The sequence below is a fragment of the Nestor notabilis genome, unplaced genomic scaffold (genome assembly GCF_000696875.1).
Source record: "Nestor notabilis isolate BGI_N333 unplaced genomic scaffold, ASM69687v1 scaffold25933, whole genome shotgun sequence".
NCBI lineage: Eukaryota > Metazoa > Chordata > Aves > Psittaciformes > Psittacidae > Nestor > Nestor notabilis.
This window is the reverse complement of record NW_009920940.1, coordinates 13599-35772: the sequence shown is the minus strand read 5'-3', so window position 1 is coordinate 35772 and position 22174 is coordinate 13599. Positions and strand designations below refer to the sequence as shown.

At 35.0% G+C, this 22174-nt stretch overlaps 1 protein-coding gene across 1 annotated transcript in view; it reads right to left on the bottom strand.

Annotated features, from left to right (window-relative positions):
• The window catches only part of HFM1 (HFM1, ATP-dependent DNA helicase homolog (S. cerevisiae)), a gene marked incomplete at its 3' end in the record, with an annotated part of 34901 nt that overhangs the window by 1502 nt on the left and 11225 nt on the right, over window positions 1-22174 (bottom strand). The window contains exons 11-32 of the mRNA XM_010010917.1: window positions 21588-21788; window positions 21415-21503; window positions 20470-20513; window positions 20278-20379; window positions 18003-18148; window positions 16411-16505; window positions 15460-15593; window positions 14511-14558; window positions 13159-13239; window positions 12481-12572; window positions 11540-11646; window positions 11406-11453; window positions 11134-11231; window positions 10916-11047; window positions 8014-8099; window positions 6854-6937; window positions 5687-5844; window positions 4866-4969; window positions 3379-3474; window positions 2871-2989; window positions 1968-2050; window positions 1704-1813 (exon numbers count right to left, since the gene is read on the bottom strand). Of these exons, the coding sequence (XP_010009219.1) occupies window positions 1704-1813; window positions 1968-2050; window positions 2871-2989; window positions 3379-3474; window positions 4866-4969; window positions 5687-5844; window positions 6854-6937; window positions 8014-8099; window positions 10916-11047; window positions 11134-11231; window positions 11406-11453; window positions 11540-11646; window positions 12481-12572; window positions 13159-13239; window positions 14511-14558; window positions 15460-15593; window positions 16411-16505; window positions 18003-18148; window positions 20278-20379; window positions 20470-20513; window positions 21415-21503; window positions 21588-21788 (2257 nt within the window). The remainder of the gene's footprint in view (window positions 1-1703; window positions 1814-1967; window positions 2051-2870; window positions 2990-3378; window positions 3475-4865; window positions 4970-5686; window positions 5845-6853; window positions 6938-8013; window positions 8100-10915; window positions 11048-11133; window positions 11232-11405; window positions 11454-11539; window positions 11647-12480; window positions 12573-13158; window positions 13240-14510; window positions 14559-15459; window positions 15594-16410; window positions 16506-18002; window positions 18149-20277; window positions 20380-20469; window positions 20514-21414; window positions 21504-21587; window positions 21789-22174) is intronic.

Here is a 22174-nt window from a genome sequence, read left to right as displayed (position 1 = left end):
TCTTTCCCTTTCGTTTATTGTATTCTCTCTTTTCATCACCAGTCCACTTCTCTCTACTATTTTTTTTCATCTTTCTTTTGCCACACTACCCTCTAGCATCAGACAGTGCTGGAATCTCCATTCTGTTGCCATGGCCCTAATACGTACTAGAAACCCTGATCCAGGTCTCTCTTTCAACACAGGGGAGCAGAACAAGCTCAAATCAGAAATCCTGTTCCACAGACACTGGCAACACCAGGAAGGGAATGCCATTGTCATTTTGGATGAGCACAGTCAGCACAGTACATTACTGCAGAGTCACAGACTTCAAATTATACATTTAGGTTACTACAATTTCACTGTATATTCTTAATTACCTTTCTCAATTGCCTACTTTTTTTTTAATGAAATGGAAAGATAGTGTATTACAGATGCAGTTGACCCTGTAAAAATTGTATGAACTGATGCCTTCATTAGAACTATTTTTGGTGCATTTCTTTAAAATCCAGCCAGCCTAATCAATCTGACCAAGGCTGGCTTTTCTGCTGCTGTTCAACAGAGATGGTTTTTAGTCAGCAGTACCTATGACATCCCCTTGATCCTGTACGATTTGCCTCAAGACGTTCTTGAGCACAGACTATAGCTATACTGGAATAACCAGTCTTCTCATGACTTTATTCTTTTTAACACAATCATATCACACACTAACACTCTGCCCTCTCCCCCCAGCAACTGATGATACACCTCTGCAACAGTCTTCTATCTGAAGACTAGGTAACTAAAGAAGGTAAATTAGTATTGCAAGCAAATACAAAGCATTAAAGGAACATGATAGAAATATTAAGCAAAAATTAAATTATAGAATCATAGAATGGCATCTTTTTACTCCAGTGTGTTGACTGTACCACACAGCTTGGTGGTGGTGTAAAACTTGCTGAGGGTGCACTCAATCCCACTGTCCTTGTCCTTAAAGGTTATGCAGAATAGATGCCAACGCTTAAAGCAGTATGAACTAAAAAAATATTTCCATTCATTTCAGCACAGCATTTCTCATATGTCTGAGTATGACCTAAACATTGGAGCTGCTACTTAATAGCCAAATTAATCAAAACCTCATTCACATCAATCTACTGTCACCAAATACAAAGGTAAAAGGCACGCAGTGAGAACATCACAGTTATATACTAATAATGAAGACAGATCATTTAACACCAAGTGTAAGAACATTTGTGGCCTTTCCAGTGGAGGAGAAATAGCAAGAGGAATTTTTTTTCCAGATAGAGATGTTTTACTAATTATGAACTCAGCTACTGAATGGTCACATTTTGTCAACTAACAAACAAAAGCTCATGTTTTACTAACTTCTTCCAGCAGAAAGGGAAAAAAAGAAAATACATAGGTATAGCAGTAAAATACCTCTTGTATTACAAGTGGCTTCAGTGGAAATGTATTACAGTCATACCTTTCAGGAAGTATTTATAGATTTAGAACTTCATATATTTGATTTAGTCATTACTGGTTTATTTAAAGGTACACTTAGACATACATTAGGAAATCTTAGCAATACCAGAAAGCAGCCTGTTAAGACCACTACATTTCCCTATACACTCAGTGTTCTATAATGTTATACTGGTTGTCACAGTGGTTTCAGCAAGTTTGAGTTTACAAATATATTAAAATGAAACCAGTGAAAATCATAATTTCAAACATTAGCAAAAACTTACTACTTTTCCCATAGTTCCAGGACTGCAGTTGTTTCTGAGCTAGCCCTAAGCTATTAACATTCTCTACCTGGTCCACTGAAGGTAATGAAGATGACTGGTCATTGCTAGACCTATTAAAATAAAAGGAAGAAATCAGTGACATGCCAGTAAAACAGTGGCAGAAAATTGCAAAATAATTTTAGTTAGAAAACAGGTTTTAGTTGTTACAACTTAATGCTATATAAAATAAGGCAGATTTCTTTTGTTACTTATATTAATCAATACCTTGGCAGTGCTGGCAATGAAGATTTAGGTGTGAAAACAAATTGTTTGAGATCCACAGTTTGAGTTTGATTTAACATCTGCATCTAAAGAAAGGACATTATTGTAACTGATAAGATATAAAGATATTGAAAACCATTGGTTTTAACAATCTTAATGACATCATTAATACTGTATGAAGTTAGCATGATTTTTAAAGATCATGTATAAAATCTTTCTGATGTTTGCTTTTCTAACCTAGTCAGTTAAAAAGGTTTGAATTACTTGTGTCTAGTGGAGTTACCCAAGTACCTTGGCAAAATCAGACTGGTTATCACTAACTCTCAACTGTATTAGCTTCAGGCTAAATCATTTTCTACTGCAAACAAACAAGCAAACAAAACTGAAGAGGAAATAAAACTCCAATATCTCAAATACCATTCTTGTTGCAGAAATAACTAGTTTAGTACTACATTCAAAGGGATAAAGTATAAGCCACAAAATCCCTCAGAGGTTAAAAACTAACATGGTTGGTTTTTTATAAGAAGTGGATCTACCTGTCAAGGCAGAAAGATCCCACTGTAGCACTACTCTGTTTATTTTCATTCAGGTCATATTTGGCCAAACCTAAGTCACAGTAGAGAACCTTCCAGTGATGCCTCTGTACCTCACCCACCACAATCTATCAAACACAAGTAAAACCAAAAAGCACATGCACAGAAGTGTTCCGAATTGCAGCAGAACCTCTCAAAAATTCCTGATCCTTTGGTACCTTTGTACTTTGTTGCTTTTTGCATTCCACACAGAAAAGACAAACTTGAATGTTCATATTTGTTATAGTTATAAAATTCTCTCTGCAAACAATACATACAGATATATAACAGATTAAAGGAAATCTATTCAATGGCTGGCTGTATTCAAATGAACCTTTAACCGTTTTACTGGGGGTACAGATGAAATTGAGTTCCTGCTCCTTAAGTCAGCTAGGTACAAAGAAACCTTTGAATCTCCATTTATCTCAGACTTTGGAGGTACTCCAATTTTACCTGAGAAAAAAAAGGAATTAAAATAATCTTCAGATTAGAAGTGATAAATCCTATTCTTTCCAGATCAATGGAACCTTTGCCATTAAGCTTAGTATGTTCTAATAAAATATCCTAAAAGATTTAATACACCAGTATATATAGAAAAGTATATTAACATTGCTCTCGAATCAGATGCTACATGTTCTGGAAAGTATTATTAATTATGTAGTTCCTACAAAAGCATAATAGACAAAACTTGTTATTCCTGCTTGTATGACTGCATCATAGCAGCAACTGAGGCCTGACTATTGATACATTGCTTCTGTTAACATAGCTATTGGCATAAATGAAGCTATTCTAAATTATATTTGTCTAAAATTAACAGAAATAGTAGACTTAAGGAAACTCACAGCAGTCATGTCCACACACGTCTTTATTTTTACAGCGATGGTTGCATTGTCTGTTTCCACATTTCTTGTAAGTAATCTCTTGTTTAGATCTGCCTCCTAGATACATACAGAAGTGCTCTTTTTTATTTCATATGTATTGCTGAGAAAGTACTTCACGCACAAAAAGACAGGCTAGAAATAATCTGGGTCACTAGAATTTTGTTGCCTTCAACAAAACTTTGGGCTGCTCAAACAATGTAATTGGATAGAAATTAATCAATGCTACTGAAAAACAGAGGCACTACCACATTCCCAAATTCAAACAACAATTTTAAATACCAAACACTTAATTTTTCTTACTTTCAAATTCATCAAAGAATCGCACTGTAGTACTTGGCAACTGGAAGCACTGCCATTGTATTTTTGTTATGCTTGAGAAAGAAACAGCGTGCATAAAGATGTAGCTCTCTACTGAAAGCAAACCTCAGTTTTCTGTTGACTTTGGTATTAGCCAGATGTTGTGATCTGACCATTTACCTGTATCTACTTTTGCTGCTGACAGACTTTGTGGTGAGCCATAACAGGTATCAAGTGAAGACTCGGCTTCTGGGTTTTGATTCATAACCACTTTACTTCCCACTGGTTTTGGTGTTAAGTAAAAGGCTGTATATGCTTGCTGTATATCAAGGCCAACTTTGGAAAAAAAAGACAAGACAACAATACTTAAACCATAAACTGTTATAAACTGCTATAAACTGTTTCTAAACTACTGATTACCTTCAGCTTTCTAGAGTATAAATGTTACTAAAGGATCATGGAGATTTGTTAAGGTAATGTACCGTTAAAAGCACACTATTATATAAATGGATTCTTTATGATCAAGATTAAAAAAACCCAAACATTTTCAGAATTAAAGACATGGTTACTAGATAAGTAACAAAATTAGCCCCTTTAACAGATTTTTTTCTGTCTTGTTTTAAAACTACGTTTATCTATGGCTTTACACTACCAGTATTAACAGCAGTTCACACTAAGGGCACCCATGTTTAAACCTACACACATTAAAGCACAGAATTTTCCACTGTAGGAATTTCTTGCTACTGAAGATGAATCCATATCTAATACTTTTTTTATCACAATGAAAAACCTAAGCATTCACAAAGACAGCTCTTCCCAGCATAAATAACTCATCAAAATGATAGGTTATCCCTACTGAAAGTTAATTCAACTTCAGCACAAAGGGCAAAAGAGAATCCTAGTCTGCATTAGAGTAAAGTACTATCACCTAGTAACAGTTTTGAAGTTTCCCAGTTCATTAATACGCTAGTAAATGAAGCAGATACGTAATTAGGACCGTTAGGTAATACTCAACCCAGTAAAACATGTATGATTTTGTTTCCAGATCAGATAATTTTATTACAATTTTTGGCTTGATATAAAGTGTTTTAATCATTTATTCAAAATGTTATGCAGTTGTTTTTAAATTAAAAGCATATCAACCAACCTACCATAATCAGAACTAATTAAATTTATACTTATTTCCTGTGATTTAAGAGCTCTTTTCACTTCAATTTTCTTTGTCCAATTGCCAGTTCTCAGCAGCACAGAATCCCTGTAATGTATCAGTACAATTCTGTTAGACATGGCCAGTGAAAACATGATTGCTTACTATGGCATCTGTAACCAAATGAAAGAGTCTTTCTTTGGTCTTAGTTCTTGGGTTTTGCTTGCTAAAGCTTTGGCCTAAGAATAACCTTCCAATAGTACATGATTCATGGTCATCAGAAAGCCAGGATCCTGCAGGTAAGTTTCAGTTCTGCCAAAAGTGCCAGACTTCAGCCAGAACTCATGTGAAGGTCGCACAGTTGGAAAAGGTTTTGTTTGTCCTTTGCCATTTGCTCCAAGCATATCTTAAGCCATCTGGAGAATTTAATTCCATCTGAGTGAAACAATTTTGACAATATGATATAAAAATCATGTCGCTATCAAGAATAACTAACAACTTGAGAAGGTATTTTTTTAACAGGGTTGTATTTATGGTTTATATCGATGTCGAAATTATTACGACTTCCATAAGCTAACATCAGTGTTGTACAGATACTTACACAAATTGTCTGTACTGACAAGCACACTGGCATGTTTTGGGTTTTTTTAAATCTTGTGCAGCGTTTTAAATGACAACAGTGACTAGAAAATGCTGTAGGATAAAGAGTGATTTTGTACCATTTGGCATCAATAGAAAGTATTGCAAAACCCATGAGTCACAGTAAGGATTAAAAGCCAACACCCTTAAAAGATGTGAGGCAACCCCCCCCCCCATAATACATACGTAATTTTCTGATTAAAAATGACTTTGTTGTCAGCATTTCCTATAAGTAATGTAACATAGTGAAAGTCTGTCGCTGTTCTCTTTGTCTGTAGCTGCTCATAGTTTGTTAATCTGATGGTTACTAAGATTTCAGCCAATGTATCACTGTATTTTGGAAGCTAGGAAAAAATGATATAGAAGAAGACATAACTGGTAAAATATGCGAAGTAACATATATGTCCTACCATAAATTTTTAACTGTTGATACAAGCACAAACTCGACTCAAGCTATTTCAATTTGTGGTACAATGTTCATTTGTTGTTCTGAGACACTGTTATACAGAACTAACTTGACCATAGTTGAATATTCTAAATTTGATTAAGTATTGAGTGTAAAAGACAGTCTACATTAAGCCCTCAAAAAATTCTTCTCTCTTCAATGCAAACAAAAAGATGCAAAAAGAAACCCCAGGTATGTTTTGACATTGCAACATTCCTCTAAAAGATAGTTGTAACTGTTAAATCTTTATTCTGAGAATAACTTTAGAGATACTCATCTAGTAATATGTCAAATGACAAACTAAAATAGAATTGATTGTTACAACAATAGGATTTCACACATTACTGACTTTTTAAATTCAAAGGTATCGCCACGAAACACTTTAAGGCTATTTTTCAAGTTTTGCATTTCAGAAAGGTAGAATGGAATGTGTGATCTGTTTAAAGGCAAAATGAGTATCAGAACCACAAAGCTCTTGATTGCACATGGAATTGCATCCTTCCTTTGAAAGGGTACCAGCTAGCTTAATGTAACAGTGTTTCTCTATATTCCCAAGTGTGACATAGAAAATAAACATCAGCTAATGCTTCCTCAATAAGTTTTATATAGATGTTTTTCTGTCTCCAGGATTTCCTCTTAGGCTTATGTATAATGCTAGAATGTGGAATATACTGGCTTGCATCTGGAACATAAAATGCTACTAACGAGAGAGAGACCAGTGTATTACATGGAATGTCTATTCCAAGGCTCTCCTTCAATGTATAAGAATTTGATTATACATGCTAAGGTGGAAGGAGGCCTTAATATTATCTTCTATCAGCAGAGGCTCAAAATTTCTTTAAGTCAGTATTTGCTCTTTCATTTAATAATATCAGCATAAAAAATAAACTAAATGGAAAAGCATTTACCTGTTCAATGTCAAGTTCGTATTTGGGAAGGTGCAAAACAGATTCTTTTATCTGGTTTCCAAAAGGAGGATGTCTGTTTAAAATCTGCAAAGATTTAATATCATTTCTGATACATTCAGCTGATCGGAAATGCCAAGAGAAATATAAGTGCAAGGAATCAAAGTCACCAGAGTAGTTATACTATCAACAAAAGCCCTTATCACTCCTAGTTCTTGCCTGTCTGCAATGCCCAGAATAACAACATAACCAAAAGAAAATTCCAGTATTCTTCATGTGGCTACCACTGCTGTTCAGGTAACAGCCAATGAACTAGCCAGTAACCTCAAAACCTGACTACTCAGTTTTTCTGTGAGGTGACTCTTTTATGTTGCCCTGGTTTAAATCAAAACAAAACAAATGACATGAAAACTGCAAAAGGAGGCAGAAAAGAGAACTCAAATTCCTAAAGCCAAAACAGAAAAACCCAAGTAGGATCGATTTCCTGTTTTAGAAATCTGTTTTATCTTCCAGAACACTGGAAAAACAGTTTCCTCAGAAAAACCATGAGCTAAAGAGCTTGTCCTGGGGTCTGACTTCCCTAGAATAAGAAGTGCTTTATAGCTGATTCAGAAGAGCTTTATTTTATTACTATCTTTAACTTAAAGTAGCCATAATGGAAATTCAGGATTCTCATAATTAACATACACGAAGAGAAACTTTAAATACAGATTCCCTAACACTTGTAAAAGGGAAATGCATATTGTCTTTTGTTTCAAACCATATTAATGATGAAATTCTACATATTTAAGCAACTGCTTTCCAAACCCAGCCAAATCAGTGAAATCTTCCACATTCAATTTGCTAGAACAAAACATGATACATATTTTCAAGGAAAAATAGCACTAGCCACGTAAGTTTTTAATCCACCAGTATAAGCAAATTCAAGGCCAGGCTGGATGTGGTTCTGGCAACCTGATCTAATTGAAGATGTCCCTGCTTATTGCAGGGATGTTGGACCAGATGAGCTTTGAAGGTCCCTTCCAACCCAAACTATGCTATGAGTCTATGATTCTAAACAACTCAATTTTGCTAAGAATCATATAACAGATATATATTAACCATACCGCTTTTACTGGTATTGGCCTTATCATACTTGATTGCATACAAAATAAATCAATTACCAATTCAAGTTCCCTTGCATTTATTTCTTCTATTTTTTTAAATGATGTCAGTCCAGCATTTACCATAGCGTTTGACAGTGATACACCTGGGAAAAATGGAAGTTTTATGCTGTTAAATGACAATCACTAACCTCAAACTGTTCTCAACAACTGCAGGTAAAACCAAAGCAGAAATCACTTAACAGTATGTTTGTCCCAGCTTTTTGCCCAGCAAATCACTAGCTTTCTTTTTTTCCAGTTGATTGCTTTTAGTATCATTTCTCTTATCCATTAGTAAAAATAAATGCAATGCAAATCAAACATGAAAACATTCAATATTTCAATACCAACAACTTTAAGGTACATTTTCTAGAGTGAACCAGATTTTAGATCACTTTCTACAAGAAACATGTTCTACATAGATATGATGGAAAAAAACACATCACACAACATTCTTTGTCTCAGAATTTTTTTACCTATCTAAGGAATTATTTAACTATGTTAAAGTCATAAGAACCACAATGTTTTTGAGCAAGGCAATAATGAAATACACTAGAACTAAATACTTCTTACAATCTTCTAGGAGTCTTTGCACATACAGCAAAAATTCTTACCCTGACTATCTGCCACAAAAGCAAACTGTCAGAGAATTCCATACAATTTTGTTCCTCTTTTTATGATTCCCAGTTCTTTCAAACTTCCAGTGAGATTTAGAGTCATCACAGCATAGGAGACTGCATTTCCCTTACCTCGCACTACAGACTACTACAGTAACTACAATAATTTTAGATAAAAGAATGAGTATGTGAATTCTTCATATGCAATTCTGTAGAAACAGTAAAAAAGATCTGAAAATCAATTGGGAAACCTCTGAAGAGACTCTTAGGTTGCTTCTTGGAAGACATTACTGCAACCTTACAAGAAAAAGACTCATTTCATCTCAAGAATTTAATGATTTAGACCTTTTGTCCTTTTATGCATATTTGAACACCTTTTGGGTCTGACTTAGGGAAAGCATCTTCTACCATCTCACCTCTCCTTTGCAAAAGCTCTGCAAACAGTCCTAAGAGTCTCAGCTACTGCAGCTACTTCAGTGAGAGCTGTTGCCTTGTTTCTTTATAAGTGAAGCTGAAGACTAGTTCTTTTGTAATAATTCCTAAAATGGCAGAAGGGTTTCTGCCAGTGAAGAAAATAAAAAATACAAATAAAACCTTCTTTTTGTCATGTATCTATTTCTGACCAAGAAAAAATGGAGGTGGAAATCAAACTGAACAAGTAGTAAAGGTGATAAAATCCTGTATGGAAAGTGACTGTTATCCTGTCTGTCAGAATAAGCAAACAGAAATCAAGCATACCAAATAGCAACAAGAAGGAGCATCATTACCGGACAAAGGTAACAGCAGTAAGAATTCAGCTCAATCCTCAATCTCCGTAAGGCCAAACCTCAGTTAAAGAACAGTCACTCTTATAAAGGAAATACAGGTTACTAAGGTTTTTTTAAGATTAAAAACCCCATACTGAGATAAGAGTTTAGAAATCAAGAATTTCTGAATATGTTACATGTTATCAGTGAATTTCTGTGAGCTCAAGCAGTTCACTTAACTTCATAAAGACACAGAATAGGCTTAGCAGTCATAGCATGATAGAAGTCAAGAATCAGACATAGTAATGTAGGTATCAGTTCAATATTTGACTCAGGAAAAGAGAGTGAACTGTCAGCAGGTGGTTCACAAGAAGCCTGTGAGCGGAATAAACGAAACTCTGAAAGTCAGCAATTCTTTGTAACGTAAGCTGGAAGAGCAATGATAGCAAAAAAAGAAAAGGAAAACTGGACAGATGTGTATATATATAGCACTTCTATTATTAAGAAAACGAAACTGTCTTTATTCTATTGAATACAGTGTACAGGAAAGGATCTGCTTGCACTGTAAGCACCATGTTTGTTCCACTGATCCTAACCCTCTAGAAATGCTGAACATGAAGCAGACCCCCAGAGGGCCACGTGCACATCAGCACAGACCCAGAATTGGTGGAAATGTCTTCCTACCACACTCTACCGTGCCGCACAAGCCAACAAGCCCTGTCCCTTTCTTTGAATCCACATGAATGAAGCAATACAGCTTCTGCACCTGGGCTGGCAAGGTTGTAACGTACTGTGCAGTGTGGATCTTCTGGGTTAGCTATTCTCTAATTTGCAGATCTCTGTACTGTGCTGTTCTGTACAGAGCAGATATGTCTTTAAAGATGAAATATAGAGAACACTGCAATGAATTCTAAAAGCAAGAAATTGTAAGATCAGACATCAAATCAGGAAGCCTCATTGCCTCAAACAAGTATTTAACTACATTTTACTACATGCAGAGCAATGCAAGTATTTAACTACATTTTACATTTAACTACATGCAGAGCACTCCAAAATTTCTGAACTCCTTCACAAATGATTATGACAAATCTGTACTTCCAGCCAGAAGTTCATCTATTAACAGGATAGAGTGATAAGAAGATTATCAGAAACTTGTGAACCTCATGTACACTGAACTATTTCTGTTTCATGATTCCTATCCAGGTCAAAACAAATGAAAGGGCTTTCATGCGTACGTCTTACAGGACCTACAGCGACAGCTGTTTAGAAAGGAAGGAATGGCTTAGTTAGACATAAAGAATCATACAAACATGGACTATGCCCAAGATACTGAGATGAATATTAAGAAAGAACAACAACTATGAAATACTTTGAAAGCCTGAAGAAAATTACTGAATATTACTTCTATGACAGACTGTTCTTAAAACTGTGGTACTCAATTGTGGAAAGTAATAAGATGACTCATTTAATTATGTACATGACACCCCAGAAATGAGAAGGCTAATTCTGAGTCTTGATTCTCTATTGGATTCACCCTTATAATACGTGAGTACTACCTACCAATTTTTTCCAGTTGTTTAGACACATGAAGGGAATTTTCCCAAAGTCGGCACCTGAAACACTTTGCTAAAATCGAAGAGTTTAATAAAGCAGAAAAGTTGCCCTTACATGATGCCAGAAAGTCAGTTAACCCTGTAAAAATACAATTGACTTGTATTAATCAACTAAAATGTAGCTTATTATTATATGTACCAAAAAAAGTTTAAATTTTACCATACATCTAGTGACTCTTAAGCCATTTCTAAATATTCTGCCAGTATCTTGTGTCAAAGTAAAGTCTTGAATAGGAATGCATCCTAGCTGAGCCTGAATAAGACTGGAAAAAAGATTTGTTGGTATATAAGCCATACTGTAAGCACAGTATAACAACATAAAACTTTTTACTGAAAACAAAATTCAGAATAGAAACAATGAAATGCAAATGATGCAGATTTCAGCATATACAATGACAGCTTTTCAATGGAAAGCAACAAAACAATATCATATTTACCAGTTTATTTTCATTTCTCTTGTTTTTATCTTCCCCTCCATTGGAAACCTATGCATGAAAAGAAACAGATTTTCTGCTCTTCATTTTGTTTATTACTAAAAAGAGGCTTTCCTTTTTCAATGTAATTTTTATACCTGATAGTTATTTTGTCCTTGTCTTTATTCAAAGTGTTCAGTATTTTCTTTTCATTAGTTCTTAACTTGACATCCAGAAACTCTGTGCAGTTGGAAATCATGGTAATCTGTAACAATTTAACTTTTTTATTCATTCTTTTCTTTGTCTTTTTTTCTACCACTTCTTCCAATTACCTCCTTTTTTAAAATTAGAAGCTTTTAAAAAAAACATTATTGTCTCAACCCTATGACCATGGAAAATTCAGTTGGTTCTTTCTAATACTGACCAACTTCATCTTCCTATAAAGGCTATTAAATGGGAAGACTTCTTTGGTTTTAGATTACTATTCCACTTGAAGTTATCCAAGAGCAACCACACAGTTAACACTTTATGACATAAGGGCAAATACAAATAATTTTTACTCTCTCATGTGTTTCACTTTACTTTCTTTATACCTTAGTAACAAGATCTCCTTAGGAGAAAAGGCATTCCATTTCTTCATGACCAATCTGTTCTACCACAGTATTTGCTTGAAAACAACATGTCTTTTGTGACTTTACAGTGGCAATAACAACCTCTTATTTGACTGAGGAAAATTACTTAAACCAGAAAGACAATAACATTCCTTTAAAAGCAGAATGTGCTCTCCATGCAGCTTGTTTTGGCACTAAAACATAACTACTAAACCACAAAACAGTGTTTAATACATGAACAGAACTGCTTCAGCAACTTTTATCTTCATTAGCAAGGTAAGCGAGGGTAGAAAGAACTTGAAATCGAAAGATCTCAAAAAGTACAAAGCCTCAAAAATATTCCATATGGAATTTATTTAGATGTAGTCTCTGAAACTTTATATAGACAAAGCCTGAGCTGTTTAAACTAAATTAAAACTTCTGCTTATCTGTGAATCTGCTAAAAAACAATTGATCTTATGTAAATTTTCTTAGAAAAGTTAAATTACCAGTTCATTTAAAGTCTCTGTTCCCTTAATTGTGAAAAATTGTTTCACTGTATCAAATGCAATATAATACCACGCCATTAATCTTCCAGTCTCTGTAAAAGAAGAATACACCTTAAAAAAATAAACATGCCAAATGTTTTTCATGTATTTTTGAAGTCACAAAATCAAACTGATTTTCTTATTCGAGGGCTCTAAGAGATCTACCACGACGGACTTGGTTGCCCCCAGCTGTCTAATGGATACTACTGACCCCAGCACAGAGTGGCAGAAAGAAACACTTCCCAGGTACAGTTGTCTCCAGTGAAGATGAATTCACACTAATATACCAGAATGTGAACTGTGGTCACTGAGAAGCCAACCACCTCTAGCAGAGGAGTGTACAGAAGAGCAGGTATTGATAAAACCCATCCTTCATTGCACTGTGTCACATCCAATTATTCTGTGATAATTTTCTGTGACAACAAGAGATCTATTCCTGGATCAACATCAAGAGAATGCACTTCCATGATTTGTTAAAGAAACTTTTTCATATATTCTAGTCAAACAATCTCTCAGATTCTACCCTCTACTACATTTCTGTACTCCTATTAATGGGTCCTATTAAGTTGTGACCCCTTGTAGTTCACTACTATTCTCAACATCACTGCTGAAAATCAGTTTATATTAAAAAGGTGTTACCTGTTGGTTTGAAATTATTTTCTTCATCCATCCCAATCAAATCAAAAGATGATAAATCATTTAAGTTCTTCAAACACAGTTCTGTCAACAAATTGAAAATACATGTAGTTTTATTATATGCAGAAAAACTTAACTATGTACAGAACAGAAACATCATCAAATTGCAATGAACGTGTGCCCAAATAATTCCATGGAAGTCAAGTGAAGGTTCTAGAATATGAAACTGCTTCTGCTGAAGTTGGTGGTTAACTTCTACCTTGGGAAAGCTCACTGAAAGATACTGATACAGGACGACACAACTCTTTTTTCAGGCAAAAATTACATTAATACAATATTCAAAATTAACAAGTATGTTGGGAAAGCACTCAAAGTGATAGCAATCAGAAAACATTCATGTTGCACATAAAGTGTATGAGAACATAACTACATACATTAATACAAAATACTTCATGTATGCAGGGAAAAGGAGCTACTTTCTGCAAGAACTGTAAAGAGAAGTTTTTAAGATCGGAGTACTTCAAGGAAATATAATCCACACCTAAAAAGCATTTAGAAGTGAAGCCTTCTACCCTAGCACTATCTGTAGAGGCGATTTCAAACCATGCCTTCTCACATAAAAGGTTATTTAGGTAGTAACATGCTTCATTCCTTCCATTCCTTTCAACCTTAGTGCCAAAAATAGAAATGTTCTAATCAAAAAGAGAGGAAAAGGTAGAAAACAACTGAATGAACATAGGAACTAGGTAACTTTTCTTACTGATAAATAAGAAGTGGTAAATGCTGCATCCCTGGCAGCATACAAGGCCAGGTTGGACAGAGCCTTGGGCGACATGGTCTAGTGTGAGGTATCCCTGCCCATGGCAGGGGGTTGGAACTAGGTGATCATAAGGTCCTTTCCAACCCAAACCATTCTATGATTCTAGGATTCTAATTTTAAACTGGTTCTGAACAAGGTGAAGATGTTTACATTTTACATCCTTTGTTTTCAAGGCAAAGTTTATGATGAAGGGAAGATGCAAAAAAAGCTCTTTCAGAAACTGGCAAGTATAGTAACAGAAATTAATGAAAGCAGATGAGATCCAAAGGAAAAGCAACCAAAATTTACATTTCTGAGTATGTATATGGAGATGAGACAGGTAAAGGCATTTTTTTTCTCTACACAAGAAAAACCTTTCTACCAGTCAAAAAGTATTGATAATTGAAAGTATTATAATAAAATCAGTAACACAAGATAGTAAATTACATTTGTTCCGTGAATGAATCTATTCAAATTAATGTAGATGTGTAATAAACATGGATGACCCTGACCTAAAATATAACATTGCACCAAAAAAAGCTTAGAAGTCACTTACCTTGTAATTTTGCTTCAATTCCAATTTTATCTAATCCAGATGAAAAACCTTCATGAAAAGACAAAAGGCTTTTTAACATAATACAATAATATACTTCCTCCTCAATACCCTTACTTATCAAAACTGATTTACTGATTTGGGGGAGCCAGAAAAATACCCCAAATTGGTAAATTTTATTTATTATACTGAGAACAAGTCAGAAGCCTTACATAATGTAAGTCTCTAAGTATCAGCAAGTGACTGTTAGAGCAAATGTACAGAGCTAAAAGCTGCAGATACTCCCCTATGTAAAGTATTAGAGTCTTAAAAGTTGCAGAAATGTCAGAACTTCACATGTAGAGTTTTCCTATTTTAGAATACAGGCAGCCTCCTAAATCATAACATCACTTCAAGTACCTGATGTACTGTGTGCCAATCCTATCTATAAATCCTTACAAAATAACTGGATCCAGCAAGTGTCCAATGACTTGAATGCAAGAAAACCAGGACACTTCATAATCAGGTGTAGAGCAAGTGGCCAGCAACAAAGATATGGCCAGGGCTGGGACCAAGGGGCTGTTCTGGTGAAGACAAACTGAGGACACCAGCATTAAGATTACTAAACTTTCATTTTAGAAAAACTATTAAATATTAGACAGGGTTTTTTCCTTAGCAGCACATTATATTGTCAGTGCTGAAAAGTACATTATGGCTTGATACTGCATTAATACATGGTTAAGTGTATTAAGATCAAAAGAAATAGATCATTGAGAAGCTGTAAATGCTTTCTTCATAGTTTTTAAATGTAATACCATGCTGAAACTCCTATTACTTCTATTAAAGCAGATTAAACTGTTGCACATCTTGTTTTCAAGCCCTTATGAAATAATAGTGCATAAGAAAGAAACAACAGGGATCTAACACATCCGAGTGTCATAAGTTAGATAAATTAAAAAAACAACCAACGAACCATAATGAGTTGGATTTTTTAAGGCTCTGATGTACAAGAACGTGGATCGTATCCACTGCAAAGCTACAGTGACATCTGTGACAGTATGCAGCACTATTTCTGCATTCAAGTGCTCAACAAGATGCTTGTGCAAGCTAACGAAAGAAAAAAAGTAAAAGGTAAGTACATTTACCAATTAGTAGTACAAAAAGTGCTAGAACTATTTTGTGTGGGGAAAAAACCCTGAAAGAAAACAAAACCCTTGCCCCAAAACACAACAATTTTCTGGGTTGTTTTATTTTTGCCTTCCTGTCAACTGCTCACTTTAAGCAGTGAAATCAACAGAACACTGTAAAGAATATGTAAATGATCAACAATGTAATTTAGTTATTATGGCTTAATGTCCAGTGAGCAAGAATAAAAAATGTCAACTGTGAAGTTTCACATTCTTTAGAAAAAAAAGCTTTAAAAGTTTAAATACATACAAAAGTTACAGCACAGTGTTGGTATTTTGAATATATTTGAAAATTTAAACCTTAGCAAAATGACATGAGCAAAATTTCCTGTTTAATCCTTCAATGTCTTACTTTCCTATATGTTTCTCTTGATACTCTGTTCACATCAAGTGAATTCTGTAGCCTGGTTATTCTCCAGACTCTATCATCTAAAAATTCAGGGACACAATATTGATTTGATTCTTGCTCTTTGTCTTTGCAAGATGTACTATTTCAGTTTCTTCAGTTTTCCAGCAGAAATCTACAACTTTTTTGTTAAGTTTAAGGTGTTCAAAAGATGGTTTTAGCTAATAAAATAGAGGCTGTTAACTTCTGCATACGTTGGTTTGATTTTCCTTAAATTCCTCCTAAATAGACCAAAAACCCAGACCAAAACCCACCTGAAAAAGTATACATTCTGTAGAAACTATGAAACATTGCTGCTATATATATAGTCTTATAAAAAATGCTTACTTACCTGCTCTCTATTATATCAGCACCATTTAACATCTGTATATACTTTTCCCTTGTGCTCCAACGAGTCATAATAACTGCTGTAGCTGTAGTGTCAAACTGAAAAATAAGGCCACAAACAAAACCTGCTCTTTAGCTCTTAGGAAATAAATTCCAGTTGAATATGCATCACATGTGTTGAAAACATTAAAACTGTTTTCTTAAAATCCTTGTTGAAATGGCTGTTGAATGCCAAAGTCTCTCTAACTTAAAGGTGAGTTGTAACTCATCTGGTAGCAAGCAGGACTCGGGATTCTAGCCCTTGCTGCCTGGCAGGCACCAGCCACTATGTGCTAATGTACATATAACAGAGACATGCCGAGAAACAACACAGATGTGAACTGTTATTGACTTCCTTACAAGGTCCACAGCTAAGGAAAGAATTCCTGACCACAACCACAGAGAATAATTCACTGGTACAAATTCTCATTCATCATCCCCAAACATTAGGAAGTCTTGAATGAACAGTCAAGCCTTTTATAGTAAGCTTTTATAATCTTCATATCTACTCTCAAACCACCTCACATTATTTTGTTTTGTGAGGGGAAAAGATACTGTTAGATTGATTTATTAGTTTTTATAGAGCAGTTTCATAACTTCTGCATTTTTTTAAGAACAGATTAGTCTATGTACTACTGAAAGGCAGATCTTGGTAAACATTTCAGGTCTTGACTCAGTAAATTGAAGTGGCTTAGGATTCTGAGTCACAACTTTAAAAATCTTACTGAATTTACTCTGGAAAAAAAAAATCCCCAAACCCAAGCAGTTAAGAAAGTGGGGAATACTGGCATTTCCATACTAGTTTAAGATCTTAGGTCCAGATAAAACACTGTCATGTACACAACATACCACAGCGGCTAATATAAGCAGCCTATCTCCTGTCTCCTGTATTAAGCTTTATATTGGCTCACACTATCTATCTTTATTCTAAATATTAAAAAAGAGTGTAAAATTTAACATAAACCATTTGGAGACTTTAAAGAGGCATAATTAAAATAACCATTTTTAAACCCCACCCCCTTCTTCCTTTTTTACAACCAAAGAAATGTCTAAAGCCTCTCTAACACACAGCACTCTTGGCATCAGCAGCCTCTTGTGGAAGCAAGATGAATTAGAGCTTTCTGAAGGCACTGTTTCTGACCCTCCCCCTCCCCTTCTAACTTAATTACATGTTTTCTTGTTCTGCTGTTGAGAGAACAAATGCACATGGTTCTCTGTGCTATTATTCAATACTATTCAATATTGCAGAATCTTTATCATGAATTCTTAAGTTGTGGGCCAGCTTCCTACTTTTTCTCTACTCCTCATTCATTACGTAACCTAAATGTGATCTTCAGATCTTTTTCCAGAGCAAGGTGAAGCAGTACATTTTTGTGAGCAATACAAAACCAAGCAGAATTCTTTCTAAATTAAGAAGCTACCCAGGAGTAATTTAAATATTAATAACAACCCTTTAAAACCCAAATACTGCAGTAAAATAGTTGTAGATTCTTTGCCAAGAACAGTTTCTACGGATCCACCTATAGATAACATCAGTATAATAAAGCATTAACTTACTTGAGGCCTTCCTGCTCTCCCAATCATTTGCAGAATATCAGTTTCACTGTACTCTTGGAACACTCCTCCAACATAGTGCATTGTGGACTTTATAACCACCAGATGTGCAGGTAGATTGACTCCCATTGCTAAGGTGCTAGTAGTAACTACATCAGATTAAAGTACATTGATTGCAAGATGAAAAACATCAAAAAGCAGCAAATAAGTGATTAACTCCTGATTCCTAAGAGCTCTTATCTTCTAATGAAGGCAGCGGGCATTCTGCACCACAAAGTGTTAGACATAGATTACAAGCATGTACTTGCACAACAATTTGTGTGTATCTGATCATCAGCATTCATTTTTTATAAAGTATTCTTTAACAAATTACATCCCAGATATTTTTATTTAAACATTCCTTAACATTTGGAGATAATGCAGAATCTAATCCATCTTCAATATGACACACATGCATTGAAAAAACATTATTCGTATTTCTTTATGGATAGATATTTGAATACAGCCATGACTACATCTTGCCTTGTAGTGATCAATCTCTTTAAGATATTTTAAGTGATCAGGCATTAGCATTTTCATAACCATGGTACCAAACCAGTATCACCACCAATACTATTGCACTACTTCACCAATACACACTCTCGCACAGAAAACCCCGATCAAATTTGTGGCAAATTTGAAAACAAAATAGAAAACAGTCATGTTTTCTAACTCATTTTCTCTAACAAATATATGGGGTGGCAGGAACTGAACATGGAAAGACACATACACAAGCCAAATGATAGAACTATTGCACTAGGACAACTAAGTATTAATGAATTTTCCATTGTTTTTTGAAATGAAAGGAAAACAAATTCAGGTGCATCAGGAAAGAAAACTTTAATCTAAATTAAAGACATAACCACCCCATCTTGTGAGAATATTATGTATTATGTTTTGTCATATTGTGTTGGTTGCAAAATGGAATATTTGTCAAAGCAAAATGAGCTAACCATAAAAAAGTTGCAAAGAGATGTTACTTACCAGTGCTATCACTTTAGTCCATATACGTGTGTATATATATATACATGTGTGCACACACACACTGTGAGTATACATACACTCTGTTTCAAGAGCAAAGAATTTTTCCCCTTTGCAGTACCTGTGAAAGGTGTGTTAAAACTCTACCCCCAACCATGCTCACAGACATATAAAGTGAAAAGTCCCATATGAAGCCCCATACTCTTTCAGTTTCCCCTCAGCTGTAGTAATGTAATTCTAGTATCTCAGATGATTCAGAAATATTCATACAAACTACAAATATCAAATGAGTTAAGTACCAGTAAGCAACTTTGCATTCTTTCAGTGGTAGTCCACATGCATGTTCACAGCATGCTCAGCTGTGGCACAGGTTTTCAGTTATTTTTGCAAAAAGCAATTGTAGAACTAGTCTCCTGAGACTTCAAAAATGGCACTGCAGTTTGCAAAGCCATTCACAGTGCACCAGGCAGCCAAAGTACAGTAGATTGCAGGGGTACAGAGATTTTTTAATGTCATGGCCACGCAACTCTAGCAAGGTTGCCAGGTCACAGTAAGGGTATGTACCTTAAATTTTTATAGTCAGCCATGATCATTGTACAGGAAAGAAAAAAATCCATGAATCTTTCAGTTGTACATGAACTACACAGACCACTTCCCAGAAGGTCTGAATTTTTTTACAGAGAAAGAAAGCCTGGATGAGATGAGACCATCCTGTCTCAAACAGATACCTTCTCATTTCAGGTAACAGCAGATGGAATACTCCTTAGGAACCTCCCCATCAGTCAAAACGCCTTGCATAGGAGTTCGAACACAGTATTATGCCAATCTAAGAAGCATAAATGTAGAAGGCTACTTTGTCACTGTATTTTTACCTGTTTCACTGCTGCAAAGGACACAAGCAAAAAAAACCATCATGTGAACTCTGAGGTAAGACACGAGCAGAGAGTTTCACCTCAACAGGATGGCTCAGTGGTATGAAAAGAACTGGACATTGGCAGACCTACACTGACATGTGAGGAAGGATGACCTCTGTGTATGCTGAAAAGAAGAAAAGTTCTACAGTCTTTAGTAACAGTGTGTATGAATTCTCACAGGGTAAAGTGTATCTGAAACACAAACACCTCTTTATCTGGATTTCACAAAGTAATAATTCCAAAGGTTAAACAAACCATAGAATCATAAAATATTAACACTTCCAAACTGCATCTTCTCAGGATACATCAAGAGCATTTTGACTTTCAAAGTTAAATTTACTTACAAAGTGCTGGTAAGTCTCCTGCAGTAAAGGCTCCTTCAATTATTTTTCTGTCAGATACCTCCATACCCGCATGATGATAAGCCACACCATACATTAAAAGATCTGATAGTAAAATAATTATAATAATAATAAAATAATACTACTCAAGCAAGTATTCATTCACAGAGCAGAGAAGTAGCAGCTTATACTTACCTCTCAGTTTGGAATCTTTCAGTGAATTTGCAGACCTCTGTAACCTATGCAACACACACAAAAACCCCAAATACTTCAAAATCACAAAACACATTCACTAACCTAAGTGCAATATACAAAGACTAAGTATGATTTTAAAATGCAAAAATAAAACTTCATGTGAAACTAGATACAACATTACACCAACTAAAGACTGTAAGATGTATTCCTTGACGTGTGCATTTTCTACTGCATTTGTGCTTTTTAAGGATGTTTCTAGTTTCCAACTACGTTTTAAGACTATCAAAAGGACAAAGTCTTATAATAACATTAAAAATATACATTCTTTGGATATTTTCAATCTCCACTTTTCCCATCTTTGCAAAGGGAACAAACTGACTCTCTGGGGCAGCTGTTGCAGCCTTTCCAGCCCAGCCATCTTTTCATGTCACAACCTACGATCTAGATGTTGTCCACATAAGGCAAAGAAGACCATGTCTGAGGTCCAAAATCAGGAAGTAGCTTCTGCAGCTGCCAGGACTAAGCAACCCTGAAGTAAATAACTAACATGGGTCACGGCTGTATTTATTAAAAATACCTGATAATTCAAAGACTTTTTACAGCTTAACTTAAAACACTAGTAAGACCACATCCAATTCAACTATTCATATGCTTAATTTTTGCAATACAAGGCCTTATGGGTCCATAGGCATTAACATCTGTATACTTAGAAAGCAGCTTTTAGAAACAACTTAATGTTTGTGAAAAGTACCCTAAAAATCTGAGATGCAAATGAAACTTCCCAAGAAGAGTGCCAGTTTACCAAAAAGAATGTCAACTGTGATGATGATTTTGTTCCAGACACTCCTCTGCTAGAAACTGTATTAGCTCAACAGCTTTCTTCACAGACATCACAGATTTACTAAACCACACAAACACTTATTAACAACTCAAACATAAAAATACCTTTGTTTCTGTTCTACACTGAGTAGAAACTTAGCATCTTTTGCAAGAACAGAAGCGGCCTGCTGCACTCCTTTTCTTGTGGCACAGAACTATAAATAAGAACAGGGGGTTTTAACCAACACTTTTAAAGAAAGAAATAGTTTCAAATGTGATGAAAAGAAAAGCTGTTATACCACAAGTGCTGGTTTTTGTTCTGAGTATGCTTGTATAATACTAGCTATCTTGTAGTTAAGAGTTAAGTCAAATTTGAATTCTGTCTGATTGTCACTGCATGGAAAACCAAGAACAATTTTGCGTAGCTTGACTGGTCGTTGATCCTCATCTATTTTCAGGCATACAGCTGGCATCTGACTATCTGAAAGCCATTCTGCAATCTGTAAAAAAGAAGAAATAGAACGGAAGTGGAAAAATTCTGCTTCTAATCTCAGTGCTCTAACTGCATCACACAATAATTAACTTAGCTTTTGTCACATGTAAACTATTAACACACTTGACATTGCTTTTATCATTAAAATCACAGGTGAAGTGCTGCTTTCTAGAGGACCAATATAATTTGTACTGAAATCTCAAGTCTATTGAGATTTGTACTTACAGACAAAAATCACAAACAGAAATCTAAACTTGAAGCATGTCCATACTTGGCTGATAGTTCCATATGGTTGTAGGTCATGAGGAACATTGACATCTACCTCACAGCTGCCTTCAGGTGACAGCTTCAAAATGACACAACTCTTATCAATCTGAATTTATTAGTCCAGAT